The sequence below is a fragment of the Mesoplodon bidens genome (genome assembly GCF_964165515.1).
Source record: "Mesoplodon bidens genome assembly, chromosome: 5".
Classification (NCBI taxonomy): Eukaryota; Metazoa; Chordata; class Mammalia; order Artiodactyla; family Ziphiidae; genus Mesoplodon; species Mesoplodon bidens.
Window position 1 is genome coordinate 112,643,853 of NC_138161.1, and position 26,010 is coordinate 112,669,862.

Here is a 26,010-nt window from a genome sequence, read left to right on the forward strand (position 1 = left end):
AAAGGAAAGACAAGGTCTAGGACAAGGAAAGTAAAGTATGTAATAGTAATTGGAAAGGGAAGGAGAGGTGGGATTAAAGAACATGGGAAAGGAAGTTAAGTTGGGGCTGTAGAATAGTCAGGGTTATTTTTTTCATTCAGCCAATACTTATTGCATGTTTTTCTTGTGCCAGGCATTGGGAGGCATTGGGGATACAGGAATGAACAAAGAAGATTAAAGTATTGCCATGGCAGCCATTGTGCAACTCTAGGAGCCCCATTCACATTGTGCTTTTCTTGTGGCTCTTATATTCTAGTGGACAGCTAGGAAACAAGAAAACAACTCAGGGGATTTCAGATAGTGCTGTATTAAAGGAGATAAAGTAGGATGGTATGAAACAGTTATGTAAGGGCTTCTTTAGATATTTAGTGGGGAACCTGATAAGATGGATGAATGGTAACCGTCAGATTTGGAACAGCCTAGGTAGGTGTTTAGAGATTTAGCTTTGGGGAGAAGTTTCTGATTTGATGACATTTTAGGCAATTTCTCTTATTATGGAATCTTGTGAAATGATGAGCAAATTGAGTGGGGTGTTGTGATGGACTGACCTGACAGAATGCTTGGTAAGCAAAGGTTAGCATGGTGATGGTTTACATTTTATATGCCTTCTATAGTGGTAAAATGGTAATATTAAAAGTAAAAAATAAATTAATTGGTAGTATTAAGTATGAGATTCCGAAAAAGATACACATGAAAATTTTCTTTTTTACTGATGGTTTTTATGTAATTTCATCCTTATTTAAAGAATCTCATTTGCATGTGACTATAAAGTCATTAACACGTTGATGTTTAGTGATTTGAATTCACGTAAAGAACATAAGGGAGTAATATTATATGCCTTAAATTCATAGTTGCTTTAATTGTAAGGACTTTCACATGCATTAGCTCCTTTGCCCTTGAGATGTAAGAAAGGTCAAGAATTGATAAAATACCCATTTTAGAAATAAGAGAATCCCGTGAATTTAATGACAAATTAAGCTTTAGATATTCTTGGTAGCTCTTTGAATTGCTTTTGGTCTGAAGGTTTAGGAGGCTGGGTTTATGGAGTGGTGTATTTGTTGCATTTGTTTTTATTTCTTTAGCCATGTAATCTGGGGAGCCCTAGTAGTTTTGCTTTTGTTTGTTTATTATTTTGGGAGTATTTGTAATTAGGGCTTATAAGTTGGAATAATATAAAATATTCAAGCCGATTGGGATTTTCAAAACCAAACCACATCATGAAATTGATTACTGATTAAGCTACCTTTTATGAACCGTATCATTTTTGTGACTTGGTCAGAAAAAAAAAATAAAAAATATATATATATATATTTATAATTTTTTTTATTTTAATGAGAACATACGGTAAGAGGACAGGATTTGGCTATATTAAGTATAAATTTATACAATGAAGTTATTATTTCATGTTGATCCTTCTGTCTCTCCTTTGAAATAAGTTAGGGTAGAAATAAGTAAAGGTAGTTAAATAGTTGTGTTGAAATATCTAGAAATAAGTAAAGGTAGTTAAAAAGTTGTAACATTTCCTGCCAGCTAGAAAGGAATTAATTTGATGTCATCTAGCTTGGGTTTTTTTTGGCCGCACCTCAAGGCATGTGGGATCTTAGTTCCCTGACCAGGGATCAAACCTGTACCACCAGGGAGGTCCTCATCTAGCTAGTTTTAATTTAGTACAGGCATTTCCATATTTCTTTATTTTCTAAAATACTGATTATGAAAATGAGAAAAACCAATGTACATTTGGTTTACATTCCACCTGAGAATGACTCTCAGTAATGCACAGGCTTCAAAGCAGTAGTTTTATTTAGTTTATATATTCAGATCATTGTTTTTCTTGATTTAGAGAAAAAGTAAACTACTTTTTTCACATGACCTATTCTGTTATAATAACGCAGAGCTATATGGTTGCTAGTGTGTTGGTGTTTACAGTTGTTTTACTTTGGTATTACTGAATGCCATGTGTTCAGTTTAATTTATAAATATTTTTGTAGTGTTTTAAAAAATAACTACTAAGCTGTTTTTTGGGGTATGTTTAATGTGTTTGACACAAATGATATGAAGAAAACTGTACTTGAGCATCTTAATTCTAAAGGGAAAATAAAACTGTTTGGATTTATACCCTGAAATGTAATTGTATTAAGTGAATAAATTATTTTTTCCAGGCAGACTCCAGGTTAAAAGCGCTTAATGCAACATTCAGAGTGAAAAACCCAGACAAGTAAGGTTTTGTTTTAATAACAGTTACAATGTTGTTTTGAATGGTGCCTATCAATCTATTTAATTTTTCATTTCTGAATGTATGCACTTTATTTGCTAAATATTTTAAATAGTAATTCACGTTAGTGAAATCCTTTTACAGTCTAAAAGTGATTTTGAAATTTGGTAATTTAATTGGGATTAAGGTTGTAAGTAACTGAAGTTTTAGAAAATTAAACCACTGCTTTTTCCTAGAAGGATTTATTAAGTGTTGTTTAAGGTATCAGAAAAATGAGAAAAATAATTTTAATTTCATATAAAATAGTTTTTCTTATTAGACTTGGCTTGTCAGATATGTACAAAACTCAAGATAATATATTATTTATTTTAATAATAAACTATCTATTTTGAATAGGAAAAAAACTTGATAGACAGTTGCATACTAGTATAATAATTTCGTGGAGATGTATTTATATGACAATTACCTGACTTCATCAGTGTCACTTTGGTGTTTGTGAGAGCATTTCTATATTAAAGAAAGCTGGTGTATTCAGAAATAACTTTCCTTAGGGTGGGATCTAGGTATTTAAGATTTGGTATTGTTCATTCTCTGAACTTGGTGGATAATTCAAGCTGTTCATTATATGGACCTTTACCTGAAGCTTGCTTCAGCTATACTTTCCAGGTAGAATTGTGCTTGGGTAGATAAGGCTTTTCCATATTTGGTGACCAAGTTTATGAGGTCTGTTAGAATTTCTCTAGTCAGGCCTTCAGCATTAACTTCTACATAGTGTAAATTCTTAGCAGACAAAGGCCAAGTTTGCATAGTCTGATAGCCTATTGTGCTGGACTTTATAAACCATAACACATTAACATTGTGCCTCTGGTTTTTAGTATACATTTTGAATATAAAATATAAATAAATATTTTAAAGTTTGGTAATTAAGAAATTGTGATGGTAACCATTGAGGTTTTTATTTTATTTTTTTAATAGACTTTATTTCTTAGAGTAGTTTTAGGTTCCCAGCAAAATTAAGTGGAAAGTACAGAGCTCCCAGGTACCCTCTGCCCCTACACTTACACAGCTGCCCCTAGAAATACAGAGCCGCCCCTATTATCCCTTACCAAAGTGGTACATTTGTTATGATTGATGAACCTACATTGACGCATTGTTACCCTCTCGAAGTCCATAGTTTACATTAGGGTTTACTCTTGGTGTTATATGGGTTTTGACTAATGTATAATAACAGGTATGTGTCATTATAGTATCATAAAAAGTATTTTCACTGCCCTAAAAATCCTCTTTGCTCTGCCTATTTATCCTTCCCTCCCCATAGCCCTGGCAACCACTGATCTTTTTACTGTTCCCATAGTTTTGCCTTTTCCAGAATGTTGTATCATACAATACGGAGCATTTTCAGAAAGGCTTTTGCTTTGTAATATGCATTTAAGGTTCCACTGAGGTTTTTATAAGGGTTATAATGACATCCATGGTATATGAGATGTTCTCTAGGTTAAGAACTAAATTATGTCACCCTCCAAAAAAAGCTTTGGAAAACCTAAGCAGCAAAGTTTATGACATTGGTGAATGTACATTCATTAGAGGAGCATGTAGATGAGACAGTTTTTAAATTAATATTTAATATTATTGTTTTGTCAGTTGAATGTTTTTTAATTTAATGAAAAATATTTTGTCAACTGAATGTTTGTCTTCCCTTTTCTGACCTACCAGCTTTTCTAGATTGCTAAATTTTATTTAATATTCTACATTATATATAGAATTTTAAATGTGATATGACCAGTAACATAAACAAGGCAGTTTTTTGCTCCTAAGTTCTTGTTCAAGTATATAATTAATGTATAATTAGTAATAGAATTTGTTTGCCTTAAGTTTTAGATAAGAGAATTATCTGTATCAGTCATTGTTGTAACAAATTTTTAATATACAGAATCTCTGTTCTAGGTCTATCTGGCCCAATAGATTAATTATTATTCATACCATTACTGAAATAGTTTATATCACTAAAATACTTTAATTCTGTTCTTTCTTAAAATCTAGAAAACCAGAAAGACTGTTTCAGAGGTTTCAAATGATACCTCTTCATGCATGTTTATTTTTATTCAAACTAGACTGTTAAAAGCTGTGAGGAGGAGGACCTTGAGTCTCTACTTTTTTGTGGCAATATTTGGCTAATATTTAGGAGGTAGACTGAGTGATTGGTAGAATGTATGGGATGAAAGAGAGGAGAAGGAAATACAGGTGGCACCTAGGTTTCATTGTTTAAACTGCTAGGGAATAGAGGAGAGAGATTTGATGGGATAGGAGAAGATAAGTTGAGCTTTGGATATGTAAGCAAGTACAAATGTCTGCTAGTTAGTTGGCTTCATAGATATGGCTTTTAGGAGAGATTTGGGCTGGAGTTGCATATTTGGAGTTCAGCAGCATGTAGATCATAATTGTGAAGCTTTGTGAATAAGTCACATAGAGTGTGTAGATTTAAAGATTGGTTGTAAGATGGGTGAGGACCTAGGGCTGAATCCTAAAGAAGCCAGTGCTTGAAGGGCGTTTTCCAAAGTGTAATCTGAGGATTACCAGCATCTGAATCCTGTGAGTGAGTTTGTTATAAATTCAGATTCCGAATTTATTCCTGTGTACAGTTGTGGTGGTTACTCATGCCCTCTTTTACTGAGAGGCCCTCAGTAGTGTTCTTAGCATACACTTCAGGAGTCCTTTGCACACTAAAGTTGGCGGTATAAGAGATGAGGGAAGGGAGTGAGTCCTGCAAAGGAGACTTCAGGAATGACCAGAGAGTAAAAAGAAAATCATGAGAAATTAACACTGATGTCAGGGAAACAAATTTTTGAGGAGGGTGAGGTCAGGTGTTACATTGCTGGAAGAACGGTGGTAATAAAGTTTCAGGTCTTATGGAGAACGACAGATATCAGACTATAGAAACAAAGATTACTGAGCAGCATGAAGATTAAGGGTAGAGACAATGAGTTTATGGTTGCACCATAAGATTTTTTTAGCACCATAAATTTTTTCCTGTTTTTTTGTTTTCAAACCAACAAATATTATCTCTATCTCAGTTCCACAGTGTAAGTTATGAAATCTTTTCTTGGCTTTAAAAATATCTAGAGAAAATATGGTTATTTTGTTTTAGAACTTTCTGAGTTTGCATCGGTGTGTAAATGTTTAAGGCTAGCAAATAGTTAAATAGAATCAGTTTTATTATTCTCAGGAACTACTGTTTTGTCTTTCAGTTTTTGACTTTTCATGAGAAAAATGATGTTTTGTTTCCTGTTTCAGGAGATTTACAGAACTAAAACACTACAGTGATGAACTACAGTCTGTCATCTCACATCTTCTTCGAGTCAGAGCTGTAAGTGGTCCCCAAGAACTTTTTGACAGACATTAAAAAGGAAGTGCTTGGGCTTCCCTGGTGGCACAGTGGTTGAGAGTCCACCTGCCGATGCAGGGGACACGGGTTCGTGCCCCGGTCCAGGAGGATCCCACATGCCATGGATTGGCTGGGCCCGTGAGCCATGGCCACTGGGCCTGCGCATCTGGAGCCTGTGCTCCGCGGCAGGAGAGGCCACAGCGGTGAGAGGCCCGCGAACCACAAAAAAAAAAAAAAAAAAAAAGGAAGTGCTTCTCATTTAATCATTATGCTTTTAAGTAATGGAAGATATTTATGATGAATAACTGATTTTTATATTCAAATTTGGTGTGTTCATCACCTAAATTGCATTTTTAAAAAAAATGTGAAATGTTTTCTGGCATAAATAACTTGAAGAATTTTAGCCTATAGTTTTCTCTGTAGTCTGTATATGGTTGTTTTGACATCTTATCAAAGGGCCTACTATTTCACTGTTGGAATATAATTAAGTGTGGGATTTTAGATCTACATATAATATCCTATTCTTTCAATGTTTTTTTTTTAAGGTTGCTGAATAGTTAACACTGTGTTAGGCCATTCTGTGTGCTCTTAAATTATACTAACTAAATTTATGTAGGGTAATGGTCTGCTCTGACAAAAGGGACTAGAAATCTACGAATAATGATTGTACTTAGCTGTACAGTTTGGCTGTAACAGACATGCGAGAAAAATATTTTTGGGTAAATTAATGTAGTACCTGAAAAATGTTGTGTCATCCACTCTGGTCCTTTGGGGTAACCTAGAGGAAACCTTAGAACTCTCCTTAAAGGCTTTGAAAGACGCTGGGTTACCAGGTCCAGGATTATATCTTATGCTGATTAGAATCATCTTGAAATGAAATATATTATCTGGGATTTGTTTTAATGAAAGGGTCTGCTGGTAAGTAGTGGAGAGTGGGGGCAGTTTTAGATGCAACTAGATTGGTTGTATAATAATTGTTGAAGGTGAGTGTTGGGAAATGGGAGTATATCTTACTATTCTATGCTTTTTGTATGTTTGAAGATTTTCATAAGTATAAAAAAAATAGAGCAAGGGAAGTAAATCCTTCTGAAGTATCCTTGTATTGGCCCAATCTGTGTAACCATTCAGAATACTATAGGACTTATTAAAAAAACTGTAAGATACTTTCTATGAAAAGAAAAGTTACCTGTGAGAATTATTACGGTAGAGTCAAGAACTGGGTATTGGAAAGGACTTGTGAATTAATGAGATAAAATTTCTAGGCCCTTAGCTGCTTTGAAGTTACCTAAACAAATTAGGCAGCAGTTCTTGTGGAAAGTGGAGGTGGGGACAGAGACATCCCAGAAGACTGGAAGAACACTTCATACTGCTTTGTCTTCTGTACCAGAAAACTTGGAGAATCTACTCAAATTAGAAGTCTGGCTGATTATGAATGCCGTATCCTCCTTAAAGGCCTTCAACCAAAGGGAAGGGGGGCACCCTGTAGAAAGCATCATGTAGCAGGGAGCTTAACAGTTCTGAGAGTCTTGGGCAGGCAGGGGTACACCATTAAGCAGTCACAGGACTAACCCCAGATATTGAGATGTTCTCAAGCAGTCTTTCACACCCAGAAGAAGCTAAGGGACAAGGCAGAAAAAACAGCCAGAATCAGATTTATCAGAAATAGTAGAGATGAGGAGTGAATTGAACAAAGTTTAACAGTTAAACACTCAGAAAATCCATGAAGCATAGGTAGTAAATTTGAGTGAGATCTAAAGGAGGGAGGAAATCATTGTCATTGTTGTGAAACTGTGCTACAGATCATCTAGCCTGCAAGAAGGTACGGGTGATTGCTCTCATAAAGCAAGTAAGAAGATTGTCAAAAGTCAAGCTAGGATAGTGATTATATCTGATTTTCTGCTGAAAGTATATTTTTGAGTATGATTAATACTTAATAATCTTTAAAGATCATGACAAAATTTAACTGTGGGGCTTCCCTGGTGGCACAGTGGTTGAGAATCTGCCTGCTAATGCGGGGGACACGGGTTCAAGCCCTAGTCTGGGAAGATCCCACCTGCCACGGTGCAACTAGGCCCGTGAGCCACAACTGCTGAGCCTGCGCGTCTGGAGCCTGTGCTCCTCAGCAAGAGAGGCCGCAATAGTGAGAGGCCCACGCACCGCGATGAAGAGTGGCCCCCGCTTGCTGCAACTAGAGAAAGCCCTGGCACAGAAACGAAGACCCAACACAGCAAAAATAAATAAAATAAATTAATAAACTCCTACCCCAACATCTAAAAAAAAAAAAAATTTAACTGTGATGTTAAAGAAAAATTTTGAGTCTCTCACACAACTGTTTTTATGTTCCTCTCTCTTTTTTTTTTAATTAACTTATTTATTTTATTTTGGGCTGTGTTGGGTCTTCGTTGCTGCACACGAGCTTTTCTCTAGTTGTGGCGAGTGGGGTCTACTCTTCATTGTGGTGCGCAGGCTTCTCATTGTGGTGGCTTTTCTTGTTGGGAGCAGGGCCTCTAGGCACACGGGCTTCAGTAGTTGTGGCACGTGGGCTCAGTCGTTGTGGCTCGTGGGCCCTAGAACACAGGCCCAGTAGCTGTGGCGCACGGGCTTAGTTGCTCCGCGGCATGTGGGATCTTCCTGGACCAGGGCTCGAACCCATGTCTCCTGCATTGGCAGGCGGATTCTTAACCACTGCACCACCAGGGAAGCCCCCCATGTTCCTTTTTATTTTTTGTACATTCCACTTCAGCCCTGTTGTCCTTCTAACTACTTTCAACCATGCCAAGCCTGCTTCTGCCCTAGGGCTTTTATTTGCTCTTTCCTGTGCCTGTACCATTCTTCCCCCATGCCCCGCTCTCAAGAACCTCTCATGGCCTGTTCTCTTTTTGTCATTCAGTTATTGGCCCAAATGCCCCCTGAGAGAAATCATCTTTCCTGAGCATCCTATATAAAATACAATGCAGTTTTCTATCATTTCCTGTCATTTCCCTGTCATTTTCTGTCATCACTGTTGTCTTCATAGCAACACTGACATTATATTCTATACTCATTTGTTAATTATCTCCTCTACTAGTGTATGTGAGCTCCCAAGAGCAGGAATTTGTTTTCTCACTGTCAAATCCCTAGAATAATGCCTGACTCAGAGTAGGCACCCACTACATATTCACTGAATGGATGAATAAATGGAGGTATGTGCTGACAGTTTTATGTTTAAAAAATCTTAAAAAGCAATAACATAAATTACTTCTTGAATTTAATTGTAACCAGCCAGGGAGAACTGGTTAGTAATGTATATTTGACAAGAAATGTGACCTTTAGGGCTTCCCTGGTGACGCAGTGGTTGGGAATCCGCCTGCCAATGCAGGGGACACGGGTTCAAGCCCTGGTCTGGGAGGATCCCACATGCTGCGGAGCAGCTAAGCCCCTGTGCCACAACTATTGAGCCTGCGCTCTAGAGCCCGTGAGCCACAACTACTGAGCCCATGTGCCACAACTACTGAAGCCTGCGCGCCTGGAGCCCGTGCTCCACAACAGGAGAGGCCACCGCAGTGAGAAGCCCACGCACCACACAAAGAGTAGCCCCCGCTCGCCGCAACTAGAGAAAGCCTGTGCACAGCAATGAAGACCCAATGCAGCCAAAAATAAATAAATAAAATTAAAAAAAAAAAAAAGAAATGTGACCTTTAAAGAAAAATGACCTTGTCATCAGAGAGCTTACAATACACAAGTAAGAGAATTCTGGGTATTGATATATTTACCCTAAACTTTATGAAAACAGGCTTCAGAAACTTAATTGACATAAAAGACAGCTTGAGCTCTTCAAAGGAAAGGCAGCACTTGTTCTGTGAGTGAAATTGAAATTCTGACTCTATAAATGAGATAAATGCCAATGGAAAATACAGAATAGCTAAAATCTTGATGGTTCTAAAATTAGGAGAAAGGCTGTTTAGTCATAGACAGTGACATAACAGTTAAAAATGGAAGGTTAGAGCCCAACACTGGCAGAAGCCTGCAAACATCACAGAAATCACCACAGTGAGGGCTTTTTTGTAGCATTCAGAGTGTCAGGAGAAGAAGGCTCAGACACTGTTTGAGACAGATGATGAATTGTTAACAGACGAAGAGAAAATAGAATCATTTGACTATCTTTTCTGACAAGGAGAATTCTTTTGAAAGTAGAAAAGGCAAAAAAATAAATGACTAACAGGTTAAAGAGTTAATATTTAAGATGTCAAAACAGAACAACCAGAAAGGGCAGGTGACCTTAGACTGAGAGGAGCTGGATTTAGAACTTGTCTCTGGCATTTACCAGGTTCTTCAGGCAAATCCACTAACCTTTCAGAGTTTGTTTCCTTTGCTGGAAAATGGGAATATCTGCCTGGCACATAGTAGGTACTACATAAATACTTGTTATATGAATGAGTGTGTTATTCATAGAGTTGTGAGGCTAAGATGAGATAATCTGTGTTTTGTAAACTAAGACAAAAGGAAAATAATGCTAATCTAATATTTGTTTACTGTTGTATATCAGCCAAGCATATTGTGTTATTCTTACCTAATTCTGATAGTAGCCCTTTGAAGGTAGGTGCCGTAACTGTCCCCATTTTATAGATTAGGAAGCAGAGGCAAATGAAGTTAAGTAACTTGCCTAATATTATACTATAAATAGATAAGATGAAGCCAGAATTTAAACCTTTGTCTGACTCCAGAACCCATGCTCTTAACCACCTACAAATGATATATTGACAGAGGACGTGAATTCAGGTAGATTGAGGGAGGAGAGAATTGATTTTCACTGAGCCACCTTGCTTATTGCCAGGAACCTTACAAATGTCATCTTCTTTAATCCTCAGAGTCATATGATGAGGTTCATTTCCACATTTCCGAGAGAATGATATAATACTAAGGCTAAGAGTAGTTTAATAAATTCTCAAAAGTCAAACCCTAAAGTAAGAAGGAGCTGGAATTTTTTTTTTAATATTTATTTATTTATTTTGGCTGCACCGGGTCTTAGTTGCAGCACCGGATCTTCGTTGCAGCATGTGGAATCTTTTGTTGTGGCATGCCGGCTCTTTGTTGTGGATTATGGGCTTCTTTCTATGTGTGGTCCCTTGGCATGTGGGATCTTAGTTCCCTGACCTGGGATTGAACCCACGTCCCCTGCATTGGAAGGCATATTCTTAACCACTGGACCACCAGGGAAGTCCCAGGAGCTGGAATTTGAATTCACATTTGTCTTACTCCAAATCCCTTACTTCCTACAACCATATTTGCTGCCTCTCTAGGGGAAATCAAATTTAAAAGGGAGGGAGGAATGTTTAACTTTGCTAATACTCTAAAAATGTAAATTGAAATTATTGAGGCACTATTTAACATTTAATTTGTAGTCATATATAAAGATGGTAATATCTAGTGTTTGTGCAATATTTGGTGACAGCGTCGTTGTGTAAAGTATTACATACAGTTCCTTTGGGAAAGATTTTGGCAGTAGTATCAGGAGTCCTAAATCTCATAATCATTGCCTCCTTAGGAGATAATTCAAAAGAAAAGCTATGTGTCCAGATATTTAAAATAAGATCATCTAATAGACTGTCGTAAGACTTTGTGTCCTTTTTAACATTTAACATTTAATCCCCTACTACTTCAGTGAGGATAGAGAAGACATTCTTACCATAGTTGCAAATGATTCAGAACTGGAGAGGATGATAAGATGAGTCTGTCAAATTTCTTCTGTTGTCATATTATTTGCTAGGTGTCAGTCCTCCCCTGTCAGTTGTCAGATGATCACTTTTCAAAAAGAAAGGCTTTTCAACAGAATTGAAATTGAGTGGCAGTGTAGACTAAATCATTGTGTATAGCCCCCTTTACCTGGCACCATGATTCTTGCTTACCAACGAGCACTGAATTAATCTGGTTTCAGGTTTTAATAATTCATGATTTATTTACCTGCCATTTTTGTCTTTACTTTTCTCTAGAAATGATATTTTTTGGTCTATAGTTTATCATTTTTCCTCGCTTCATCTTTTTTCTCACTGCCTGATGATCTAGGTACCAATCATCTCATGTTCCGGTTGGCTAGAACAATTTGTTTCCATGAGTAGTTCATGCCAGAAACATTGCTGGTCCAGTAACAACTGCTGAGTGGCTCTTTGTTGCCTCATTCACCAATAGAGTAGTTCCTTGTGTGGTTGCTCACCTTTCTGGAGTATGAGAACTCTTGCCTCTTTTTGTCATGTTCTATGGACCAAAGTATTTTCCGGAGCTCTAACTATCATGGTAAAAGTTCCTTTTGTAGCAGCTGCCAGGAGTAATAAAATTTAAGGAAAAAAACCCTTAAATACCAGGGATTCAGAAACTTTCTTTGAACATTTATTTTGTGTATGCATTTTGTATCTAAGTTGTTCTAGTTTTTATTCTTATGTGGTTATTTAACAAGTTCTTTCCCTCTCTTCTATACTTAATATCGTAGATAGATGATAAAATGCTCAGCTGTCATGAGGATGTTTGATCTTTAAAAGTACGAGGATCTAGGGATTTCCCTGGTGGTCCAGTGGTCTCCGCATTTCCACTGCATGGGGCGGGGTTCACTCCCTGTTTGGGGAACTAAGATCCTGCATGCCATGCAGTGCAGCCAAAAAAAAAAAAAGTACGAGGATCTGCAAAAGTTAGTACTCTAGAGTGACATTTTCTGTTTTATATTCTTTGAATGCCCGTCCTGTAACATGTTCCCTACAGCAAACCAACTCTCTTTCAATAGTCCTGATTCGTATATCGTGTTAAAGTTCAAAAAAGTCCTGCAGAAAAAAAACCTGTTAAACGCTTTAATCTCAGTATTTCCCAAACTTACTTGACAATGGAACCACTTTAAACAACCAACCAACCTTTGACACTCTATAGGGCTCTCAAAAAATAATTGGGAAATAACATCCCAGAGAAATTAGTTTAGAGGTCTGTGGACAGCCCTGGAAAGTTTCAAGCATAGTAAAGACTATGAACTTTATCCTGAAAGTGGAGTCTAGTACAGGGGTCGGCAAACTTTTTCTGAAGGCCAGATAGTAAATATTTTCAGCTGTTTGGGCCATATGGTCCCTGTTGAAGCTATTCAACCCTGCTATGAAAGCAGCCATAGACAGTGCTAATATGAGTGAGTATGACTGTGTTCCAATAAGACTACAAAAACAAGCTGCAGACCTGTAGTGTGCTGCCCTCTAGTCTAGCAGGTCAAGGAGAGATGGAAAACATTTTATGATCCTCCTACGCCTGCTCCAGGTTTTTACAATGTGGTTCATTCAGTTTAAGCTGAAGTATTGAAAGGTTTAAGAATTATTGTATGGTTAATGCCTAATTCCTCAAATTACTCATGTTTGAGTAAGGAATTAGAGGGGTTGAATGTAAATTCAGGGTTTACATTTGGAAATTATATACTAGGATTTCTTTTTTAGGGTTTTATGTGGGATTGACTTTTGATCTTCTAGTTCATGTCCATAATACTTTGGGGGAAAGTAAAGGAGATTACTGCATATGGTGTTTTGTTTTGTCTTTTGTAAAATTTGTATGAATCGCTAGACAGTACATTTTTTTTGTAGTTTTAAAAAATATTTATTTTATTTATTTATTTTTAATGTTTGGCTGCATCGGGTCTTAGTTGCAGCACTGGGCTCTTCGTTGTGGCACGTGGGCTTCTCTCTAGTTGTGGCGCGTGGGATTTTTTTTCTTTCTCTAGTAGTGGTGCGTGGGCTCTGTAGTTTGCAGCATGAGGGCTCTCTAGTTGAGGCACTTGGGCTCAGTAGTTGTGGCACGTGGGCTTAGTTGCCCCATGGCACATGGGATCCTAGTTCCCCAACCAGGGATAGAACCCACGTCCCCTTCATTGGAAGGCAGATTCTTTACCACTGGACCATGAGGGAAGTCTCTAGGCAGTACATATTTTATCTCAGTGACCTAAACTGTAATTCTACTGTTATTAAAATACCTAATGTTAGTTGGTTAGAAGGCATTAACTTGATAAAGTAGCACAGAGGTATATTGCCTGGGAACTTCCCTGGTGGTGCAGGGGTTAAGAATCCTCCTTCCTATTCAGGGGACACAGGTTCAATCCCTGGTCTGGGAAGATCCTGCATGAGCAAATAAGCCTGTGCGCCACAACTACTGAGGCTGTGCTCTAGAGCCCGTGAGCCATAACTACTGGGCCCACGTGCCCTAGAACCCGCGTGCTGCAACTACTGAAACATACGTGCCTAGAGTGCGTGCTCTGCAACAAGAGAAGCTACTGCAATGAGAAGCCCGCGCACCACAGCAAAGAGTAGCCCCTGCTCGCCACAACTAGAGAAAGCCCACGTGCAGCAGCAGCAACAAAGACCCAACGCAGCCAAAAACAAAAAAAAAGAAGTATATTGCATGTGTGCAATGTTTATACATAAAACTGTCAATACAATTGAAAATGTTTATATTCTTTCCCTTGGTAAATTCCCCTTTGGGGACTTTATCTTAAGGAAATAATCTGAAATTTGGAAAAAGTTGTACTCTCAGAGATGCTTATTTCACCATTATTTATAATACTGAAAAAATTAGGGATAACTATCTGACAAGGAATGCTTATATATTTTATACACCACTAGGTGGAATTTTATGCACCTTTTTAAAGTGGTATCAGGGGACTTCCCTGGTGGTCCAGTGGTTAAGACTCTGCACTCCCAATACATGGGGCCTGGGTTTGATCCCTGCTCAGGGAACTAGATCCCACATGCCGCAACTAAAAGATCCTGCATGCCGCAACTAAAAGATCCTGCATGCTGCAACTAAGACCTGGCGCAGCCAAATAAATAAAATAAAATAAATAAAAAAATTTTTTAAATGGGGGGACTTCCCTGGTGCTCCAGTGGGTAAGACTCTGTGCTCCCAATGCAGGGGCCTGGGTTTGATCCCTGGTCGGCGAACTAGATATTCCACATGCATGCTGCAGCTAAGAAGTCCGCATGCTGCAACTGAGTCCTCATGCCGCAACTAAGAAGCTGCATGCCACAACTAAAAGATCCCGCATGCCGCAACTAAGACCCAGTGCAGCCAAAATAAATAAGTATATAAATAAATTTTTTTAAAGTGGTATCTATTAAAAGTAATATTGAGGCTTCCCTGGCAATGCAGTTGTTAAGAATCTGCCTGCCAATTCAGTCCCTGGTCTGGGAAGATCCCACATGAGCAGCTAAGCCTGTGCACCACAACTACTGAGGCTGCGCTCTAGAGCCTGCGAGCCATAACTACTGAGCCCACGTGCCCTAGAACCTGCATACTGCAACTAATGAAACACACGTGCCTAGAGCCCACGCTCTGCAACAAGAGAAGCCACCGCAGTGAGAAACCCGCGCACCACAGCAAAGAGTAGCCCCTGCTCGCCACAACTAGAGAAGGCCCACGTGCAGCAACGAAGACCTAACACAGCCATAAATAATAAATAAATAAATAAATAAATAAATAAATAAAAGTAATAGTAACCTACTGGTTAAAAATATTAGCACTCTTGGTATAGGAAATTTTAAAACGTTAATTAAAAAAATATATATGTGTGAAGAAATATGAAAGCTATTACATAAATATGACAACACTAGGTGTTTTTTCTCTCCATGATGAAACTTTGGGAGATTTAAGCTTGTTTTCCATATTTTTCAAGGTTATTGTGCTAAGCATGTGTGTGTGTGTGTGTGTATATATATATATGTATTTTAAATGAGGATAAAATCTTTTTTTTAAGTAATCTTTATGTAACTTTGACTTCATAGCAATTTCTTTCGAATATTTATTCCAGAGAGTAGCAGACCGACTGTATGGTGTATATAAAGTACATGGGAATTATGGGCGAGTTTTCAGGTAAGCATTATGCAAACTTTTATAATAAACAACAGCTAGCTCTAATTAGCTTTTTGCCTAAGAACTATAATTCTTGAAAATATATGATTCTGGAAAGCAAAAGATTATTTTTTAAATGATGTCCTGTAGTAGTAGTCTTCAAACTTTTCACTGTAAAGCCTTTGTTTAAATAAAAAATAATAAGGGAGTCTAATATATTGAGCAGATAAAAGATAAACTGCTCTGAAGCAGTGATCGGTGTCTTTTACTTTCTTGGCAGAATGCCCAAGAAGATTCCTTTGGAAATCACTGTCATATAGAGTTAGCGGTTTTCTTTTTCTTTTCTTTCTTTGTGTCACTTTATAATTTCTGAAGGCTTTTGCAAGATGGGTTTTTCAGTCTTGAGGTAATATTAGTGTAAATTAGAATATTTACTTGTGTAGATAACTTGCATATCTTGGTTATTTTTGAGCTTTTTCTTTTGTGAATTTTTGTGTGTGTTAATTATTTTAGTTGTGACATTTTAGAAGTTAATTATCCAAATCTTCTTGTAAGAAAAATGTCCTTGCTAATGTTCTAAGTCCTTTTGATTGAATTAATCAAAAGAATTCATTTAACATATTTGAATAGGTAAGACATTCATATAGCACAAAATTCAACAGAAACAAAAACTTATATAGTGAAAAGTCTCTTCCCTCCTGCCTGCCAACCACCCTGGTCTCCTCCTCTGAGGCAACTAATAGCAGTTTCTGAGTTACTTTTGTATCCTTCTAGTAACATGTAGCACCATAAATGTATATATTAACACACAAACAAGTGCATTTCTCCCTCCCCCCTTTAAAAAAATATATTTATTTATTTTTTGGCTGCGTCGGGTCTTAGTTGTGGCACACGGGATCTTTCATTGCGGCGCACAGGCTTCTCTCTCTAGTTGTGGCACGTGGGCTTCTCTCTAGTTGTGGCACACAGGCTCCAGAGTGTGTGGGCTCTGTAATTGTGGCGCGTGGGCTCAGTAGTTGCAGCGGATGGGCTCAGTTACCCCTCGGTGTGTGGGATCTTAGTTCCCTGACCAGGGATCGAGCAGGCATCCCCTGCATTGCAAGACAGATTCTTAACCACTGGACCACCAGAGAAGTCCCCCTTCCACCCCCCGTTTTTTTAAACATGGAAAGGGAGCATGTTTTATACACTGCTATGTTCACTTGTTTTACTTTGCTTTTTTTTTTTTTTTACTTAAAAACAGCTCTCCAATATATATTGTTATCAGTAAGTAACTGTATGGGGCTTTTTTTTTTTTTTTTTGACTGCATTGGATCTTCATTGCAATGTGCGGCCTTCCTCTACTTGTGGTGAGCCGGGGCCACTCTTCGTTGTGATGCGCGGGCTTCTCATTGCAGTGGCTTCTCTTGTTGAGGAGCACGGGCTCTAGGTGTGCGGGCTTCAGTAGTTGCAGCACGTGGGCTCAGTAGTTGTGGCTCATGGGCTCTAGAGCGCAGGCTCAGTAGTTGTGGCACATGGGCTTAGTTGTTCCGTGGCATGTGGACCAGGGCTTGAACCCGTGTCCCCTGCATTGGTAGGTGGATTCTTAACCACCGCACCTCCAGCGAAGCCCTTCTGGTAGTTTTTGATTAACAGAAATACTCAATTTGTTAAATTCGGTTAACATGTAAGTGGTTAGATTTTCTCCTTTATAAAGTAATAGCTTCTGACTTTTGTGTATATCTTAATAAGGTTTCCCCCACTATGGATTATAAAAAAATAAATTTTTCATTTCTTCTACATTTTTGTGGTTTTATAAATTTTTGATTCATATGAAATTTATTTGAATGTCAGGTGTGAGATATGGCTACATATTTACTTAATTTGAGTAACAGGTTATCCCATATGTCTTGGTTGATCAAATGCAAGATGGGACAATATCAGCATTATATGATGTTTTTTAATGAAGAGAAGCATATTAATATTGTAAACATGTAGACTCTTCATAACTAGGATAGGAGTATATGTCTAAACAGGAATAATGGGAAGAAAGGCAAATCGTATTCAAGTCAGGTGCATGATGTGCGACTTACCTGCTTTTAGATCTATGCGTGAGTCAGCCCTGATTTTAAGAATACTACTCAAACTGGGACTCTAGTTAAGCTTGGGAATATGCTCATATGATAATTAACATAAATCAGACACTCTCAAAAGTAGTACATTTATTGTAAATAATAAATGGACTTGTGTTAATTTGAGAGGCAAGTGGATAAAAGGTCACTTGGCTGAATCAAATTGTAAAGAAAATTATTTGCATTAATGTCTCATGATAAATATTATACAGATTCGCCTTTCTGCTAACTCAGTAAATTAACAGAAAGCCATTTTACATCTAAAATATTTCATAAAAAGTGAGCCAAGGAGACCACAGGTGGTTGAGGTAATTTAAGCAGGTGATCAAGAGCCTGAACCAGAGCAATTGCCTGTAGGGACTATTAAGGAGACATAAATGACAAGATTTATCAATTGATTCTTTCAGTCATCCAGCACACATCTGCTGAGCTCCTGCTACCGTGGTAGGTGCTAAAGATACCAAAATTTAATTTGCAGGCAGCTGAATGATTAGGAGGATTGTGATAGAGAATGTAGGAAAAATAACAGGTTTGAGGAATGAATTAAAGTGTTCTGTTTTGAATAGATTGCATTTGATTTAAAGATTTCTATTAAGCAATTGGAAATTTGGATCGGCACTGTAAGAGGCTGGTGAGAATATGAGTTGTATATAAAAGTTACATCCTAATAGAATGATATTTAATGTAGGGTTAAGGTGATAATGTTAGAGGGTTAGGATAAGTCTGTGAGAGACTCAAGGACGGAACCTTGGGGAATATCTGTGTTCAGGGGTCAGGCAAAGAAAAAGAATGTGAGAGAGATATTGGGAAATTGATGAGGAGTGTGCAGTGTCAAGCAAGTGAAGGGAGCACTTCAAGAAGTTGGAGTTATACTGTAGAGGAATTGAATTTAGTCGAAAAGGGGGGAAATGGGTGGGTAAATCTTCGGTGTTAATTTGGAGAGCAGTTTGGTTTGAGTGATATAATGCAGTGGTCCTAGGAATGACAGGAAAGGGTTAAGGAAGGAAAGACAGCAAGTTACTGATAAGTCTGTTAAGAAAAGTCTCTGAGGTTATTCTTGAAGGGGTATAGGGCCTCTTTGTGGTGGTGGTGGTGGTTTTTTGCAGGGGGAGCAAGGGTAGGAGGGTGGATGGGAGAGAAGATAGAGAGGAAGGCACAGAGCTGTCTTAAAGGAGGGGAGCAGTATGTGGCAGGAGGCCACTTTAGCTGGCCCCTGTCTCAGTAAAGCAGGTGTCTCTGCTGAGAACAGGTGGGGTGATTCTGTGGTTAGGAAGCTTGAGGGGAGTGATACAGGGCCGTCTGTCTCAGACTAATGGAGAGGAGAGTTCTTAAACTGATCCTACTGCATACCCTCCTTTATCTCCCCTTACCAGCTCCGTGGGGGATTGGCTGGAAGCAGCTGCGGCAAGTGCAGAATCTCTTTGAAGACTTGAGTTCTGTCAGTTTATTCAAATTTTACATTTTACTCTGTAGAGCATCCATGGTTATTTAAGTATATATATAACTTACCCTGCCTCAAACTTAAAATTCGTTCTTCAGAAAGACTGTGCCATGCTTAGATGGCTTCAGATATCCAAGATGAAATATCCCAGTTTGAGAAGCACTGATGAGGGTATCATTTAGGAATGTGGGAAAGGATTGCAGAGCAGTACCAATTGGTAGTGAGTGTTTTTTATCTTTTCTTTTTGTTTCCTTTTTATTTATTCATTACTCTTATGGTCAGTGGCACTACACTGACCATAAGAGTAATGAAAAAATCCAGGGAATTCCCTGGTGGTCCAGTGGTTAGGACTCGCATTTTCACTGGCGGGGCCTGGGGATTAAGATCCCGCAAGCCTCACGGCGCAGCCAAAAAAAAAGAGTAATGAAAAAATCCAGAGCTTGAGAGTCACATAATTGGAAAAAAGTTTAATGTGTTTCTGTTCTTTGGTTTGGAATTTGAGAGGGGAAGAAATATAAAGCCGATTTCATCAGCTTTGTCTCAATTTAAATGTTTTCTATATATATCCAATAACTTTGTAAAATTATGCCTTTTTGCTAAATTAGAGATTGAAGTGAGAGAATGGATTAAGAAAAAAGATTGAGGGCTTCCCTGGTGGCGCAGTGGTTGAGAGTCCGCCTGCCGATGCAGGGGACACGGGTTCGTGCCCCTATCCCGGAAGATCCCACATGCCGCGGAGCGGCTGGGCCCGCGAGCCATGGCCGCGGAGCCTGTGTGTCCGGAGCCTGTGCTCCGCAACGGGAGAGGCCACAGCAGTGAGAGGCCCGCGTACAGCAAAAAAAAAAAAAAAAAAAAAAAAAAAAAAAAAAAAAAAAAGAAAAAAGATTGAGCTATGAGTGGAAAAGGACTGTCAAAGAGGGAAGGAAAGGTGACAAGACTTAAACTTATTTGTAAGTAAGAAATGAGCAGGAATTAGATGCACAGAGAAGAAACAGGGAAGATTTTTGTAATATGTTCATGTTGCGTGTTGCTGGGTTTTTTTGTTTTTGTCTTTGTTTTTTAGAGTATGGGAGTTCATTTTTTGCTCTTCTTGAGTTCCTAGGCTTTTTGCAGCTTCCTCCTGGATATAGCACCTGATTCAATTTAGGACAGGCCAAAGGGTCATTCCGTGTAGGTGCTTATAGGACTTGTCTATATGTTCACTAGTTTCAGGAACTTTTAAGATCTGCCTGTCAAGAATTGGACCAAACACTGTTGACTTGAAACAAATAGACTGCCAGATATTTCTCCAGCAAAGATTAGCAGAGAATTGCAGTTCCAGGCTGCAACGATGGCAAGGCTCATGTAAGTTCCCACAGGGCAAGGGAAGGAGAAGGCTTTCATAGAGAGGAAAAGGAAGTTGGGAGGGCTAGAGTAAACAAAGAGTCTCCGTGGCTTTTCATGGGCTGAGACCTGGCCAGGAAAGAAGAGGAATCTTTCTTCTTCTTCTTGGGCTCTGCTGTGGACACAGGGCATGAGAGCTCCCCCTTTTGGTCTTCCAACTCTATTTAATTGAGGTTTCTGTTTATTTTTTACAATACATAGGCGGGATTCACTCTGCAAAAGACTTAGAAAAAAGAGAGTTTTAAGTGCCAGTAACTAAGTTTTTGAAGCTAATGAAAGCTGTCAGGAGCTAATAGCCTAAAATGTTATATTCTGTTAATTGAACATTTTAAAATACTCATCTTAATTCATAGATTGTGAATCCATATAGAAGCAACCAAGGAAAAACATCTTTCCCAGATTCAGTTGGTATAATTCCTTTCAAGGGATTCCAGGAAACTGCAAAAGCAAATTTTTTCAAAGAGTCATGTGTAAACATGATCAGGGATATGCAAACCTTGTCATATACCTCAGAGCTCAAAGATGCACAGGATGTATTTTGTTGAAGGATTCTATAATTTATTTTTTATTTTTTGGTCATATGGTTGATGAGTGGTGGTGAAGAGCTCTTTTTTTTTTTCTTTTGGCCGTAACATGCAGCTTGTGGGATCTTAGTTCCGTGACCAGGGACTGAACCCGTGTACCCTGCAGTGCGGAACCCTAACCACTAGACCGCCAGGGGATTCCCTAAAGAGCTCTTTTGATTAAGAAAGCCAAAAAAAGAAAGTGAAGGTTGGTGTTAGTAGGTAGGACACTCGGACACTCCAGTTGATTCTCATCTCAGCTCTGCCTGTCGTTGGATGCCTGACTTTTGAGTAAACCATGTTAGATCTCCGAGCCCGATTTTAAATACCTGTTCAGTTGTGGGGTTAAATGGGGAGAGTGATTTCCAAACCCTTTTTTAGCATGGAACTTTGTTTAAATGAAATGATACACGGAAGTATAAACAAATAAAACTTATTACTACAGACTTGCCTGGGGCTGGAGACTTTCCCTCCCACGCCTCTATCCCTGATGAGCACCAGATTGGGCAGCTAAATTTAGTTCTGTACCTCTATTTTTGTTGTAATGATATTTTTATTCCTTTCCAGAGTCTTGACCCTTGAGCATTCTTGGAGTTCTTTCCTTTCTTTCTTAATGGAACTGTAAAATACTAGAGCAGGAGGGACCTTTGTGGTTTTATAGTTCAGATTCCTTAAGCTAGGAGATAAGGATGGACTTCAGGTTCTCTGAAGTCTCTGAAATTATTTATAGTTATTATGAAATATTGGCTATATTCCCTGTGCTGTACAGTGTATCCTTATAGCTTGTTTATTTTACACATAATAGTTTGTACCTCTTAATTTCCTATCCCTATCTTGCCCCTCCCTCCTTCCCTCTTCCCACTGGTAACCACTTATTTGTTCTCTATATCTGTGAGTCTGTTTCTTTTTATTATATTCACTAGTTTTTCTTTTAGATTCCATGTATAAGTGATAACATACAGTTCTTTGTCTGATTTATTTCACTAAGCATAATACCCTCCAAGTCCATCCATGTTGTTGCAGATGGCAAAATTTCATTCTTTTTTGTGGCTGAGTAATATTCCATTTTGTGTGTGTGTGTATGTGTGTGTGTGTGTGTGTATCTGTATATACATGCACATATATATACCACACTTCTTTATCCATTCGCCTGTTGACATCTGTTAGGTTTCTTCCATATCTTGGAAATTGTAAATAATGCTGCTGTGAACATTGGGGTGCACGTATCTTTTCGAGTCAGTGTTTTCATTTTCTTCATATTTATAACCCAGGAGTGGAATTGTTAGAGCAGGCAGTTAGCCAGATATGAGCAGAGAAGAGAGGCATGGGTCATATGACAGGAAACATACATCTTGCAATGACAGGGTCCTAGAGGCAAAGAAAGGTGGGAACCTCTTATGTCTGAATGTAACTTTTTGCTCATTATACCCTCATTACAATAGAATTAACATTGCAGCCAGAGCAGTACCCATCATGCACCTGACACCATGGCAGATCTGAGAAGACCAAGGACAAAAACAGCCCCTCCTCTCAGAAAGGTGGAACTTGGATGAAAGCCAGGAAGTTACCCCAAAGTCCCTCCCTCCTTGATGAATATTCCACCCGTTTTCACACCCCATATAACCAGCTTGCCAAAAGGAGCTCGGGGCAGCTGCTCTTCTGAGCTTGCCAGCTCTCCCTCCTGAGAGTATACTGTTGCTCAATGAATCTTCACTTCGCTTACTTGGCCTCTGTGTCTCGTCTCTGAATTATTTCTGTGACAAAACAAGAACCTACCCTCCGGCAACAGAATTGCTGGATCATATGGTAGTTTTGTTTTTAGTTTTTTGAGGGCTCTCCATACTGTTTTCCACGGTGGCTGCACCTGTTTACATTCCCACCAACAAGTGTACAAGGTTTCCCTTTCTCCACGTCCTTGCCAACATTGGGTGTTTGTGCTCTTTTTGATGATAGCCATTCTGACAGGTATGAGGTGGTATCTCATTTTGGGGTTTTTTTTTTTAATAATCTTTTTTAAAAAAATAAGTTTATTTATTTAATTTTGGCTGTGTTGGGTCTTCGTTGCTGCACGCCGGCTTTCTCTAGTTGTGGTGAGCGGGGGCTACTCTTTGTTGCGGTGCGCAGCCTTCTCATTCTGGTGGCTTCTCTTGTTGTGGAGCACAGGCTCTAGGCACGCGGGCTTCAGTAGTTGTGGCACGTGGGCTTAGTTGCTCCACGGCATGTGGGACCAGGGCTCAAACCTGTGTCCCCTGCTTTGACAGGTAGATTCTTAACCACTGTGCCACCAGGGAAGTCCCTCGTTGTGGTTTTGATTTGCATTTCTGTGGTGATTAGTAGTACTGAGCATCTGTATGTCTTTGGGAAAATGTCTAGTCAGGTCTTCAGTCCATTTTTTAATTGAGTTCGGTTTTTTTGATACTGAGTTGTATGAGCTATTTATGTATTTTGGATATTATCAGTCATATCATTTGCAGCTATTTTCTCCCATTGCATAGACTGTCTTTTCATTTTGTTGATGGTTTCCTTTGCTGTGCAAAAGCTTTTAAATTGAATTAGATCTCATTTGTTTATTTTTGCTTTTGTTTCCGTTGCTTTAGGAGACAGATCCAAAAACATAGTGCTACGACTTATGTCACAGCGCTCTGCCTGTATTTTCTTCTAGGAGTTTTATGATTTCCTGTCTGACATTTAGGTCTTTAATCCATGAAGTCTCTGAAATTACATGCAAAATTTTGTTTGTGATTTTCCCTCCTTAGTGGAAAAGGTCCTTAGTCTTCATCAGATGCTACAAAAGATTTATTACCCTCTTTGATCTGGTTCATCTGTGACAGTTATCCACCCATTAAGTACTTTATGATAGCAATTATGCCTCTTATAAAGTTGATGCTAAATCCTTCTATACTCTTTATTTTACTTATTTATTTTATTTTTTGGTTGCGTTGGGTCTTCGTTGCTGCGTGCGGGCTTTTCTCTAGTTCCGGCGAGCAAGGGCTACTCTTCATTGTGGTGCGCAGGCTTCTCATTGCTGTGGCTTCTCTTGTTGTGGAGCGTGGGCTCTAGGCATGCAGGCTTCAGTAGTTGCAGCACACAGGTTCAGTAGTTGGAGGTATGCAGGCCCTAGAGCATGCGGGCTTCAGTAGTTGTGGCACGTGGTCTCAGTAGTTGTGGCTCACAGGCTTTAGGGCATGCAGGCTTCAGTAGTTGTGGCATGCGGGTTCTAGAGCTCAGCCTCAGTAGTTGTGGCACACAGGCTTAGTTGCTCTGCAGCGTGTGGAATCTTCCCGGACCAGGGATTGAACCCATGTCCCCTGCATTGGCAGGAGGGTTATTAACCACTGTGCTACCAGGGAAGTCCCTCCTTCTATACTTTAATAGTTCCTTGTTAATGGATCCCTCCTCTCCCTCCTCTCCCTCCCCTCCCTCCCCTCCCTCCCCTCCCTCCCTAAACTGGTTAACATTTTCTAGTTCCAATCCTCGGCATATACCTGGACCCCAGTTAGAACCTTTTGTTTAGCAGATGCTTCTTAAATTGTAATAGGCATACAAGTCACCTGGAGAACTGTTAAAATGAATATTCTGAGTCAGTAGATCTGGAATGAGTCCTGCAAGTATGCATTTCCAACAAGTTCCAGGTGATGCTGTTCATAGACCACAGTTTGAGTAGTCACGGGCTAGACTATGTATATCTTGAGGGGGGAGGTCTTGTGCCTAGTAGTGGCTGATACTTAGAACCCAGTACATGTTTCTCTCCTCACATTTATTCATTTATCGGTTCACTCTTTCATTTTACCTACAACCTATAAATGCCCAGTATTTATCAGGCACTAAACGACTTAATAGGAGTAAATAGATGATTAAGTGTAAGTCTTACCTTTCTTGAACTAGTTTTTAGTCTCGTAAACAAAAGAATTAAATTTGGTTATATTGACCTTGAGTTGGTAGCACGTTAAAAGGTGCTCAAAGATTAGATGGATGAAGTACTTGTGGAACATCCAGTAGATAGTTGATCTGGACTGTCCATTAATTCTGTTGACGTGACCTACAGCTGCATTAACTGTGATTGCTACATTACAAATTTGGCTAGTTAGGCCTGTAATCTGCCCAAACTCCTAGACTTTGTTTTTCATGTGAAGAGCTGGGCTTTAGGTAGTTGAATTTGAAGTAACAGAGGTATATAAAAGCAGACTTGTCTTGTAGGCGTTGGAAGTGTAGCTTTAGATAATATAGCTAGAGATGTTAAAAATGCACTTTATAAACAGCAAAGCACTAAAAAAAGGTTAACTGTTGCTATTACTCTTTTGAGGGTAAACATATGAGTAAAACTTGTCAGAAGGAGATATGTTAATTTATGTTTGTTTTCCTTCCTTGACAGTTTTAAAACCATGTGCGGTTTTACCATTCTAGTATTATAAGCATATAATCTGGTATTTCAAGAACAGTGTATAAAAACTACAGATTAACAGCATGATAGTGTTTTAATTTTTTCCCTTTTATGATATATGCAATTGAAGCTATTTATTATACATAGCAGAAAAGTTGTAAACAACCTTGAATGGTCAGGAAAATGGTTAAAAAATTATGAGTTGCCATCTGAAATAGTGCTGAGAACAAGTTATTTTAATAATGTGGGGAAATACTATTAATAGAAAAAGCATAATACAAAATTGCATATACCGTATGATCTCAGCCATATTAAAATGAGTAAATAAAAAGAACTAGAAGGAAATATATCAAATTATGTCATCTCCTAGTATTTAGGATTATAGATTTATTTCCCCCTTTATTATAATATACATATGCATCTTCCATAAAAAAGAATTTTTATTTCAAGAATTTCACTGAAATGACAACAAAATGATCTGTGGCTTTAAGTAGACTTTGTCATGCAACTTTAGTGCAGGTTATCAAAGCTTTATGGTACACCTAGTATTTCTGTACAGTTGTCTTTTTCTGTTACCTATTAAGATAGTGACATGTAATCATGTGTGTTTATCAGACTCATCCACGTAGTAATTAAAAATATGCATGCCTCAGCTCTATCC

General features: G+C 38.6%; 1 protein-coding gene across 1 annotated transcript in view; it reads left to right on the top strand.

Moving 5' to 3' along the window:
* SNX4 (sorting nexin 4) overlaps positions 1-26,010 on the top strand; it is an 84,030-nt gene that overhangs the window by 24,329 nt on the left and 33,691 nt on the right. The window contains 3 exon segments of the mRNA XM_081236078.1: positions 2,199-2,254; positions 5,543-5,615; positions 15,430-15,491. Of these exon segments, the coding sequence (XP_081092204.1) occupies positions 2,199-2,254; positions 5,543-5,615; positions 15,430-15,491 (191 nt within the window).